Source organism: Grammomys surdaster, unplaced genomic scaffold, assembly GCF_004785775.1.
Source record: "Grammomys surdaster isolate TR1022 unplaced genomic scaffold, NIH_TR_1.0 226602, whole genome shotgun sequence".
Taxonomy (NCBI): Eukaryota; Metazoa; Chordata; class Mammalia; order Rodentia; family Muridae; genus Grammomys; species Grammomys surdaster.
The window spans coordinates 1,710-14,418 of NW_021624460.1; the positions used below are offsets into that span (position 1 = coordinate 1,710).

Genomic DNA, 12,709 nt, shown 5'->3' on the forward strand with positions numbered 1-12,709 from the left:
ATGTCTGCTTGCTCACTTCTAAGCTTTCCACCCTCCAACAGCCACCTCTGTCTTGGCAATGCTTCAAGGACTGTCTGTGACCTTAACCATAGTCCAAATGTGTTCATTAGTGTCTGAAAGATACGGCAGAGCCTTGAAAAGGAACCAGATGCTACTCAGCTGTTCTAACTCCCTCATTATGTACCTCCCCCTCCGGAGTCCTGATGTAACTGTGGTTTTGTCTCACTCTAAGCCAGAGATTGGGCAGCAAGAGACTTTTCAGAGGCATGAACCCACTTTTGGTCTGGTTGTCAATTAAAAAAAATGAATGAAATACTTGTAATTTGCTCAATCAGCTTGGTTGTCAATAACTATCTCATGTGGACTATTTCACAGGCACCACACACACAAAGTAAATAAATTTGATACCTTTTGTAAACGACCAATCAACCAAAAATGTTTAGTCAACTTCAGGCAGGTATGTTGTACTGTACAAGCTGTCCAAAGCAGCCCAGTCATTTTCCTCAACTCCTAACCAAACAAATTAATATGGAAAGCTGGTTGGCTTTGAAGGAAAGAGTTCAGGTATGTATGCCCCAAAGCAAGAAATAATCGATAAAGACTGTGCCAAAGCCAAACACTGCAGTGAGCAACTCTGCCAGGCCACCTGCCAGGGACTGTTGGTTCAAGGTGGGAGTGGCCATGTTCTGATTGCTGAACTTGAACTTCTTGGGTTTTACTATCTGTGGTCAAGGACATCAGTTTCACTAACTCTATGTAGCCCTCCCCAGGATCTTTAAAACCTTCCTTGGGGTTGGAGAGATGGCTGAGTGGTTAAGAGCATGTGCTGCTCTTGCTGAAGACCTGGGTTCAGTTCCCAGCACCCACATGGTGGCTAATAACCATATTTAACTCTAGGTACAGAGGATCTGAAATCTTCTAACCTCCATGGTACCAGGGATCCATGGAGTACATACATAGATATAGACAAACACCCATGTGCAAACTATGTCATGTAACAGTTTCCTCTGAAATCAAAATGTTCCATTCTGCAGGGAAGCTCCTTAAGCAGGAAATTGAACAACTCACATTAGCTTCAGGAAGTCTATGAAACTGACCAGATTCGGTAGGCCCCTCCCCACCTACAATAAGCAATAAAGCTTCAAAGATGATGCATAGACAAGCCAAGCTTCAAAGCAAGCAAGCAAACAAACAAACAAAAAACAAGACCAGACAAACTGCTTAGAAAAAGCACAAACGAGCCAAGCTGCCAGGAAGAGGTTTAGACAAGAGTTGCTTGCAAAGGACAGTCTCCAGCCTATTGTAATGCCTGTCTGTGAGTCGGTTCTGCTTCTGGAAGTACCCCCTCACTGGCATTCTTGGAAGTAACCCACAATAAAACTCAAAGTCAGAGTCAAAGTGGCACAGCCACTGGCTCTGGCCATAGTCACCCCATTATTACAAAAACTCTACCCACAGTTTGCTCTTTCTAGCCTTGGAGATCATAACACTTAGAGTTTATACCTTTTCCAAACAATTCTCTTTTCTTGGTCCTATTTTTTTCCCCAATGAAAGTTATACAACATGAAATTAGCTTATGGTTGCACTGTAAGACTTAGTGCCCATTGGTCCATCAAAAGTGTTGGCCATAATCATATTTCTAAAATCCTAAGTATTCCCAGAAGATACTGCTTCCTGTAACTGTCTCCCCAACTCTGGCCCCCTCCATTTTACCAGGGTAACTCGCAGCTTGGCTCAGAGCTAATGGCACAATTTCCTATTTATCATGTGGACTTCCCAACTCCAGTGCGTCTTCTTTCTTGTATCAGCCCCCTCTGACTCAGTGAAGTCAACCCCATCCACAGATACATGCAGACATCAGCATATCGTGGGCTCCATCTTTGCATCCTTCAGGAAGAGATGGAGAAGCATTACTGACTTAATGTGGAATTGGTTCAAGACTGCTGATGACATTTGCTCCCCTCCTGGAGATGGCTACATCACACCTGCATAAGGCACTCGTTAGGATGGATATTTAAGTACTGGCATTAGCCTTATGGGTGTAAAAAGCTCTATGTCCCCTCTTCTATTCATCAGGTAACACTGAAAGTGGTTTTTCCCCTGTGGGGAACACAAGACATAAAGCATAGAAATAATTCGCCATGGTAGACAGAGTATCAACAAGACAACTGGTCACCCTTTTCTCTTAGCTGAAAGCACAGTTGCTGAGCTTGTAATGATAATGGCACAGGTGGGGGGCAGAGAGTGGGAGGATGTCAGTAGGGATTAGTGTGGCATGTTTGGATGCTGCTGGCAAACCTTACTGCCCCTGAGCTGCTGCCATGTAGAGGAAGCACAGGGGCTGGGCAAGGAGGTCCAGGACAGTTCTGAGGCTGTGTCCAGGAGCAGAGTTCCTGAGCAGGCGAGATAGCAGTAAAGAGGTGGAGGGTCACGTAGCTTTCCCAGGAGCCGAGGACATGCTGATTACTCACTTTCGCAGTTGTTCCACCTGGACTTGCTTGGCATCTCTGTTTCTCTCATTTGACTTCCTTCCCAGGTAGATACAAAATGAGTAAAACCATCTGTTTTTGTGCCTATGTCAGTGTTTTGTGTCTGACTTCACCTGGGGATGTGAATGAACACTATTCACACCATCCAGAACTATGATAGACCCAAGGAAACAAGCAACCAACCAACCAAACACAAAACCACCCAAGCCAAGTTTGATGAAACAGTTTATTGGTGCCACAGGAATACAGGGGAGGGCTTACTTATAGGAGAATGGGTCACCCAGGCAGCATCACCATTGCAATGGTAATGACTCACCAAATCTACAATCTGGGGTTCCTAAGAGGCTTCTCTCTGCTGATAAATGTTTACTGCCTGGGTGACTTTGGAGAGGGGCCCCTCCTGAGTCTCCTGAGCCTCTGTCAGTCCTTCACAAGAGGATGTTTCAATTCAGACCAAAGAGATACAGGATACCCCACCCACTCCAGATCTTAAATCTTTATGTATCCTCTTGCATAACTCTTCTAAGCCTTGGAACAGGTGATAAATAGACATCTATTTTCTTCCCAATATTTACAACCCAATACTGGGCTTTATCTAAGGATCAGTCACTTCTTCTCAGCAACTGGACAAGTTATGAGTCTCTGGCAGCACTCACTTGGCATAAACACAAGTGTTTGGATGGCAAGCTGACACACTATAACTGCTGAATAAAAACCAAAACAATAGTATTTTCTTTTTAAAGATTTATTTATTTTATTTATGCGTACACCGTAGCTGTCTTCAGACACACCAGAAGAGGGCATCCAATCTCATTACGGATGGTTGTGAGCCACCATGTGGCCGCTGGGACTTGAACTCAGGACCTCTGGAAGAGCAGTCAGCGCTCCCAACCGTTGAGCCATCTCTCCAGCCCCCAAAACCATAGTATTAATCTCCTTACTCTGGCCTATGGCCTCCATGCCACAGAACTTTGTCCTGCCTTAGAATAATCAATGGGAATGCCTGCCTGTGGAGGTCTTAGTCGGAAGCTATGTCTGTGCAAACATAACACTGCCACTACTGCACAGTGATGCACTTCTCCATGGGAAGTAACACTACAGCACGGAGCAAGGCTGTCTGCATGACTGTCCCTCGGCAGCCTGAATGGAGCCTCTTGGCACTGGAGATCCAGCCAGCACACCTGGCTCTTCTGCCTGAGTCTCTGCTTGCCTCTTCCATGTTCTGAAACCAAAGCTTGTGAAGTCTCTGAAAGATTTCTCCAGTTCCAGCATGCAACAAGAAGAGTGGCAACTACATTTGTGATATTGGGCCCTTGGGGCTTTTCTTCACAATTCAGGAGGCTGACTATGCCTAGCATGGCAATCTACACCCAACAACCTTATTAGTTCTCAGACTGCCTTTCTACATGCTACAATGCTGTTCCAACTCCTGAGCTGCCATTTTAACATTTTACAAAGGAAAACCAGGAGCACTGGGAGCCCACTGCTATCAACCCAAGCAAGTGCCAGTTGGTCATGGGGTGTTTCTCTAGGGGTACATATTCATGAAAATTCCTAAACTCATATTCTCTTCCTGAAAGCCCAAGAATGTTTCATGCTAGGCATCCATTTAATTGTGTTTTCTCATAAGACTGGGACCAAATACGGCAGGAGAGACCACTCCAGCCAGGAGAAGCCATTTAAATTACTCTCACTGCATCAGAGGTCCACTTCTTCCCTCAGCACAATGGTGACTTAGTAGTAAGTGCCATGTTTTGTTGCTCCAGCTCTTACGGGGCACCCACCCTGGCCTGGGACTGTGCTTGCCTCTACAGGTGCAGGCTCCATCTCTACACAGTCTTAGATATTTTCGTAATCGACAAGTTCAATGTGTCAGAAAAGCCTTGGTTCTGAGTTCACTTTAGCTTCTCTGCAAAGATCCTAAATCCTGTGTGAGCTGCTGGAACTTCTGCTCAGCGAGGTTGCTTGCCTTGAGGTCTTGAGATCACCTACCTGAAACTGACAGCTAACAGACTGCTAAGTGAAATGTGTGCAGGATCAACTCAGTTGGGTTTTGTGCTACCTTATCACGGCACTAGAAAGACGAAATGGAGACATGTAAAAAGGCAGAATGGAGCAGGGAGCAAACACCCACAGGTCTCCACGAGCAGGGCTGCATGGGAAAGGAGTAGAAAGGGAGCCATTGGGATTGGTGGCAGTAAACTGCCAGGGTTAGTTTGTTCCTACAGCACAGTGAATTGGAGCCTCCCAGACAAATAAAGAATAAAAAGATCACATCTCTGGTTCCCAAGCAAAATGGAGAGAGTAAGTGAAATGAAGAATAGAAAGGCCCATTAACCTCTTGGTTATGCTGATAAAGTACTGGCCTGTCTTCTGGAAGCCCATGGCCTGGTAGAGAGCCAGAGCGCTATACTGTACACTGCCAACCTTAAGGACAACATCACTGTAGCCCTGGTCCCGAGCAAACTGGAGGACAGTTCTGACCAGTGCTTTCGCTATCCCCTGTCCTCGATGCTGTGAGGACACAGACAGGCGAAGGAGCTGCAGCTGCTTCCTCCCTAATGGAGGATCCTTGACTGGCACAGCCCCCACCATGCCCACCACCTGTCCCCCAGACTCAGCTACCCAGAAGGAGCCATGAGCATTCAGGTAAGACTTGGTGATGTCAGCCAGGTCTGCCTGCAAACACTTGGCAACATCATGTCTACAAGAAAGCCAGAAAAGGACCCGCAGACAAAGGAGAAACAGGAAGCTGTATACTGTGGCCAGGAGCCAGGAGCCAGACACCAGGACTGTGGTCACAGGCACCCCAGGTAAGAGCAGGAGAGAATGAGGCAGTGTCAGCATCTGGCGGAAGGCAGCAGGGACATGCTCCTTCATGCCACTGGAGAATAATTCCAGGACCCTTTTGTGGTCCCTCTCCTGGTACTGTCGGATGTGATGAGGGGCCATGGGAGACGTCTAGCTCTGAGATATCAGTGATCACAAGGGATATGCAGACCTTCTTGTACAGCTTCCCTGAGCCCTGCAGGAAATAGAGGAAGCCGACTCAGTCCCTCAGTTCCCTCCCTGACTCTCAGAAGCCAGGGACAGTCTACTGACAGCTGTGCCTTTGTTGATACCCTCAGGGAAACAGGACATTATTACTGAGAGAGGTGTGAGGTCATCCTCACCTAATGACCCTATTCTATCTGTTTCTAGTCATGTGTCCCTGGGACATGTTCCATGGCCTCTCTGAGCCTGTGTGTCTTGCCCTGAAGACCATGGTAAACCACACCTGGTATCTAGGTTTCTTTGAAGATTTAATACAGGAAGTTGTATGCAGAGTCCTCCCTGTAACCCTCCTCCTCCAGTGACAAGTTTTCTGACCTTTGAGAACTGAGGTGCCACACTGTGGAAAGGTGTCCTGTTCTGAGATCTTCTGTATCCTCTTCAGGGTCTAGACATTGAAAACTGTGGTCCGAGGTGCAAGTTTCAACAAATCCTCTTTCCAGCAACTGGAAAGTTTCCGTCTAGAGAAAAGCAAAGAATGAGTGCAAAAACTCTCCACCAATAGGTCTTCAAGAAGGTTGTGGGAATCCAGACCTACAGACAACCAGGTCTCAGCTCTCTGTCCTCTCACCTAGTCCCACAGACGCAAGTGTCCAGGATGTCTGAGGACATCCAGGAGAACCTATCAGGGGCCTGATGAAACTCTAGGGCACAGATCTGACCTGGCACTTCATTGACTGACTTCTGGGAAATCATAAACTAAAGGTCAAGAGTTGAAATGTGACATGGGAGGGAAGCCATATCTCTTGATCACCACAGGATTGACCTGGAGGGGAAGCTGGCTTTGACTGGCCCTGAGTTCCTCATCATTTTGGCAAGCTTCTCCAACTTTCTGTTCCTTTCATATCAAGGTTCTTACACCCAGGGTACTTTGCTACCTCTGGTTTCCAGCATAGTCATTGGCATTGCCACATACCTCCTAGGAGAGGCCTGTGCTCACACAAACCTGAGTTTTCTTCCTCTCTAAGCTATGGGGGGGTGCTAGGATAATGGATCCTGATTGTCCAAACTGACTTCCTTTCCCTCCTCCTAATCATCATGGAAGCCATTACTCAGCCACCATGCTGATGCAACAGCTTTGCTGAATGTGTCCCTTTTCAACCTGTGCAGTACTTTGGTCTAGATAATAGGCCCCAGAGTCAGCAGTGGAGTGTGTCTGGCAGAGTTCAGAATGAAGACATCATACACTTCACACAGATTATCTGAGGAAGTACTTCAACAAACCAGGCAAGAGTGACACAGAGGAGCACCTTTTCTTGCAAGGATACTCCTGTAAGATGGATGACCTTTGTCCCCAGTACTGACCTACAGATCAGTGAGGGCCTTTCTCTCTCTACTCATGTCTTCCTGTACAGGGTCATGATATGTGTAAATAAGCACTTGTTTGCTGACATTAACTTGGGCCTATTTTAGGCAAGTCCAGTGGGCTCTCAGGAGACATACTACTTAAAGTAGGATGGAATCTTACATCACAGAAGCTCGTCGGGTGTCATTGTGTAGCAAAGTTGGGGAGCCTTTGGATATGGTCTAGTCAGAAGAAGTAGGGCCACAAAGACAGGGATGACAGGTACAGCACAAGATCATGATGTAAGCTGCTACATTTTGTAGCATTTAGTCTGGGCCTGTGGTCACCTGGGAGGCCAGTCAGCTCTAAGGAGAAAGATGGAAGGCAGCCTTGGTGGGGTCTTATATTGAAGATTATTCTCAGGAGTTTTGGAGGTTTGAGGGACAGAAAGAAGCCTTTACAACTTTACAAAAATTAATAATAAAACCAGAGGATGTGGGGGAGAGGATGAGAGATAGTGAGGATTTCCAGGCAGGACTTGGGATCAAGACTCTAAGAGACATTAGTTAGCCTCTTGCCATCAGTGAGAGAGCTTCTCAGGTCGAAGGAGGAGAGAAACAGAGATACCCCTGAGCAGCTTGAAGAGAATATGATCATAGTTTGGGGGAAAATACACCCTACATAGATTGGTGAACACCAGGATGAAGGAGAAATGCGGGAGGAGAAATGCAGGAGGAGGGTAGAGAGAACAACTTCAAGTGTATGTAGCATGGACCCTTACAAGGATCAGATGAATATCCTTTTAATTAGTGAAATGCATGTACTGTATGTTTATATGACTTGATCCGTATGTGAGAATCAAACAGAAAGACAGAAAGATGGCAGCAGACTTCTGCAAAGGCAGGTGTAGCATCTGGGGTAGACAAGGCCCAGGTGCGGCTGTACAAGCTGCTCACAGAGCAGCAGAGCAAGGAGAGCAGCCTTGCTTGAAAGAAACCACGCTCCCTGCCTGTAACCAACACTTGGGGCTGATCTCTGGAGTGAGTCTGGCTCAAACCAAAGGCACCACTTAGGGTTCACGCACTCAGAGGTGTGGTTTGCCACCACCTTGCATTCCATGGTCTGCTGGCATCTCATGGTTTGTATGGTCTGAAGGAGAGCCTTGTCTGTGTTGACAAAGGAATCATTTGGATTGGGAGAACCAAGAGACACAGGGGTAGCTGAGACCACAGTAAAGACATCAAGACCTCCAAGCCTCCACCATGTGGACTTACATTTTGGAGTCAAAATGACAGTAGATTTAACACAATTCAGGGGGTGGGGGATGAGCACCTGAGCACATGTCTATGGCAGAGCACCTAAGAATCTGCTGGGGTGAGGCCACATTTGCAAAGCTCATGGCTTATCTGTCTGTGTTGTCTTCAGCTTTCTTCCACATGACAAACCAGAAGCTGGATACCAGGTCCTCATAGACTGAATGCCAAATGATCCCCATAGGTTTATGTGTTTGAACATTTGGTGTCCAGATGGTGTCATTGTTTTGGTATGTTGTAGATTCTTTGAGGCCTAGGTAGCAGTAAAGCAGGACCACAGGGGCAGGCTAGAGGGTTATAGCCTACTCAGGTTGGGACCTGAGTTCTGTTCCCTGCTGTAACCAGATGTAAGGATGCATGTAACAGCCCCACCACCACCACCATGCCCTAGCTAAGTCAATCGCAAGGAATAAAGCCTCTTTCTGGTCTCTTGTGGTCCTGGAATCGAGTCCATGCTGCCTAATAAGTATGCAGAACCTGCAGAGGCTGGTTCTTGCTGCTCATCACCCACTCTCTTCCTTTGTGGTTTCCTTAAGAGCAGTGCCTCGATCTTATACCATTCACTGTCTCCACAATGCCAAAAACACATGAGGAATATGAGGTCTCTGTCCAACATCTCGTCCTGGAAAACTCACTGTCCTGAGGAGTGCTGGTCATGGTTGAGGGTATCATCTGGCCCCAGGCTTCCAAGCACTCCTGGAGCTCCTTCAATGGGAAACACTCACCCACCTCCCCATGTGGATGGTCCTCTAATTCCTCCTGAGGACCCACTTGATAAGAGTCCAGAATGTTCTTGAAAAGGACAGTGAATCTTCCCTTGGTGGTTCTCTCTCTCCACCCCAGGGAGAATCTGAGGGATTCTAATGAGAGCCATGATGTTGGCTAAAAACAAAGGCATGACTCAAAACACCATTTCAATTTCCACCTCTGCTGAGGTGGAAGAGGAGGGGAAGAGCACCTGATATCCTCTATATCAGCCACCCAGGCTCTGAGGTGAGGAAGACCCATGGAAAGGAAGATGAGGGGGACACCCACCAGGATCAGAAAGACTTTCTCACAGTGCAGCAGCTCTCTACCTGGGCAGGAACTGGGTCTACTGGAAGTGGTGGACTTGCTTCCATGGGGAAGATCCTGGGCTGACCTAGACTGAGTGTGAGCTCTGCTCTCAGGAACTGTCCCAGTGAGTGCTTCTCCTGCCATGCAGACATTTTTCCTGTGAGATGGTGTACAGATGCCTGGGTGGAGAGCAGGTTAGAGAGGTGCGGGCCTCAGGGCAGCTCTGTCAGTCTCCTGGCCCTGCATCGTCCCCTAGAGGCAGTACCCGGGGCTGATGCAAGAAGAGAGTGGAGGAGATCTTGTGCCTGCAGGAGTGTGAGTGTGTGTGTGTGTGTGTGTGTGTGTGTGTGTGTGTGTGTGTATCTACTAGTCTGTAGAGATTCATGCTCAATAAGTACTCAGTCTTTGCCTTCAACCACGTTGTTTTTAATTTTAAAAAAGCCACACATTTCATGACTTTTCACATGTTTACTTCTGTATTACAACATCCCTCGAAATCATGAAACTATAGTCCATTAAGCATCAAAGAAAAATAAAACAAGTAGATCAGTGTTACCCGTCCACCGAGACTCAAGCACAGAGCATGTATTCATGTGTGAGAACGCTTCAGGCTCTGAGTAATTCTTTTGATTGCTGACCCATATCACAACTGGTGGCTACCATCAGATTTCCCACTACAAACTGGAAACTGATGAGAAAACTCCACTGAAAGTATGTTCAGGCCGGGCAGTGGTGTCGCACGCCTTTAATCCCAGCACTTGGGAGGCAGAGGCAGGTGGATTTCTGAGTTCGAGGCCAGCCTGGTCTACAGAGTGAGTTCCAGGACAGCCAGGGCTATACAGAGAAACCTTGTCTCGAAAAAAAAAGAAAAGAAAAAAGAAAAGAAAGAAAGAAAGTATGTTCAGCCATTTGAAAGGAAAACTTGTATCTGAAAAAAAAGGAAGCACATGACTGAGGAAGAAGGCAGGTCGCGAGATGTTGCAGACATAGAAAACACTAGTTCCTTGTTTTGTTCTGATAGCAGGGGTTTTGAAAAATGTCTTAGATAATGTCACTTAATTCTGATATCATTGAAGAAGGAAGGAACAAAAGTTACCCAACATTTCAAATGGAAGCTCACCAGGCTTGTCTAAAATTTCTTCCTGAAATAACAAGTACTTAAGAAATCAAAACAGAAGCTGACGTAAGGAGTAATGCTCTTGCTGGAGAAGCATGAGCACGGTGATGACGAGAACCTCCACACCCACTGAAGAGCTGAAAGGGTTTGTGGCCCCATGGGGAGAGCAACAATACCAACCAACAAGAGCTCCCAGGGTCTAAACCACCAGCCTGGGAGCACATAGGGAGGTACCCATGGCTCCAGCCGTATATGTAGGGGAGGATGGCCTTGTTGGGTATAGGTGGGAAAGGAAGTCCTTGGCCCCGTGAAGGCTGGATGCCCCAATGTGGGGGAATTTGAGGGTGGGGAGGTGAGAGTGAGTGGGTGGGTGGGGGCCACATTCTCATAGAAGTAGGAAGAGGGGGAATGGGATTGGGGGTTCCTGGGTGGGGAGCAAATGGGGAAAGGGGTTAACATCTGAAAAAAATTAACATAAATTTTTAAAAATTGGGGGAGGGGTGGCAAGGGAGCCATAATCTACATGTTCAAATTAGAGGAAAACTTTTAAGAACTGGTTCTTTTCTTCCACTGTGGGATTCTGGCATTGAACTTAGCTTCCCTACAATGGAAAGAGTGGGAAAAAAAGGAGGCAGGTACTCCTCCGTCGATTTTTGTATGAGTCTGTTACTGTCTGCACTACTAATGCCAGTGTACAAGCTAGCCAGCTCCATAGCACCTCTAGTGCCCGCACAGGGGGAAGCTGCCCCACAACACTCCAAATGCCAGTGCAGGGATGAGCTGCCCTAAAGCAATCTTGCAAGCAATGCCAGTTACTAAACACATCCTCCACTTTGGACTGCTGCACTGCTGGTACACTATTAATTTGTATGTCCCAAAGATGATTTGTGAAGCTTTTATTTCTCTCCTTGGTGTGTGTTTGATCGCTGTGAGCCTCTGACCAAGAAAACAAATAAAGAAAGCATTGCCATTTTCAGGGGAAGAAGTTGACGGAAATGCCAACGTCTCTCAAAGGAGAGTTTGAGCCCATGTAAGAACAATGTCCTCTACAGTAACCAGTGAAGTCCAGAGCCTGTGTCATGCTTTGGAAAAGCTGCTCATTTCTAGCTACAATGCAGTGCTTCGAGAAAAGGGGATAGAGGAGCTAGGGATACGGCTCAGTCAGAAGCGCTTGCCACACAAACATTAGGACCTGAGGTGGATCGCTAGCATCACCTTTAAAACTGAGGCATGGTGGCCAGCCCTTGTAACTCTGGCTCTGAGGAGGCAGAAACTAGAATATCCCTAGGACTCTTTGCAGCCAGTGTACCCTTATAGATGATGAGTCCCAGGTTCCAGTGAGAGACTGTTTTAAAAAGAGGGTAGTGGGCTCCTCCAACCCCTGCAAACATGTGAACCAACCTACATGGGGTTGGGGGTGGAGAAAAGAGACAGAAGATGTGTTTTCGTTGGTCACACGTCTTTGCCTCCTTGGGTAAGAAGCCAGCAGGGATAAGGTGGAGGAGGGGTGTGTAAACCAGTGGTCACAGTTGCTCCCCAGGATTGGGAAAGACAAGCAGGGCTTTGTGGCAGTTAGAGGTGTCTTTGGCACACCCCATCCACCATTCAGAACCCAGCCTGACCTAAGCCTGCAGCTGCATTTTAGGAGAACCCAGTGACTCACAGACTTTGTAGATGGCCTCCTGCTGCCAACCTCCCTCTTACCCCACCCCAAGATGTTTGCTCAGCTGCCTGGAGCTGTGCTGGCTCATGGCCACTCTAGCTTTGTTGTTCTGTTTTTCCTGGCTTTGCTGCAACTCTTTGTGTCTCCCCAGAGAGTAGAGCATGGCCTTCAGGGTCAGTTGCTCTGTGGACAGAATTTAGATGCATCACAAGTGCCTGTGCTAGATGCCCCACAGCCCTGTGGGCCCAGGTCAGCACTTTCCCACCCTCCCACCCTCTGCCCTAGAGACTGGCCCTCTGTACTGCCACAGCCAGAGTTTGGCACTGGGGATGGGGTGGGAGGCCTGGGAGAGACTGGAAGATGGAGGGAGGGAGGGTGAGCTGGGGCTTTGCCTGGGGCCTCCTTGAGGACAGGGTCTATTCCTAGCTGTCCAGGTTCCCCAAACCTTCCCTCCCTTCGTGTCCACAACAGGCAGCCTTGATGACTTCAAACTTCTGCTCCTCCTGTTCAGGCCCGTAGTCACAGCATGCTGGCTGTGGAGCATCCCGGGTGTGAGTCCTGCCTGTCCGTGTGGTGCTCAGCTCCACATCACTGTCACTCAGTCCCTGAGGTAATCCACTGGCAAAGTGAAAAGGGCTGTTGTGGCTCAGAGGTTTGTAGGATCTAGCCCAGGGTAGACCCAGCTGCCCTGAGAAGGCTCTGAAAGAGGGACCCCTGCAGGCTCCCAGGCAGCTC

At 47.7% G+C, this 12,709-nt stretch overlaps 1 protein-coding gene across 2 annotated transcripts; it reads right to left on the bottom strand.

Annotated features, from left to right (window-relative positions):
• Positions 1-3,313: 3,313 nt before the first annotated feature.
• Positions 3,314-6,178, bottom strand: LOC114616022 (N-acetyltransferase family 8 member 2-like). 2 transcript variants are annotated; one of them, XM_028761569.1, is made up of 3 exons: positions 6,112-6,178; positions 5,859-6,001; positions 3,314-5,514 (listed from the first exon to the last, which is right to left on the bottom strand). In XM_028761569.1, the coding sequence occupies exon 3, from the start codon at positions 5,439-5,441 to the stop codon at positions 4,761-4,763; it is 681 nt and encodes a 226-aa protein (XP_028617402.1). In that variant the 5' UTR covers positions 5,442-5,514; positions 5,859-6,001; positions 6,112-6,178; the 3' UTR covers positions 3,314-4,760. The 2 variants fall into 2 exon arrangements, with proteins under 2 accessions (XP_028617402.1, XP_028617403.1); XM_028761570.1 differs by having other exon boundaries at positions 6,079-6,150.
• Positions 6,179-12,709: the final 6,531 nt, after the last annotated feature.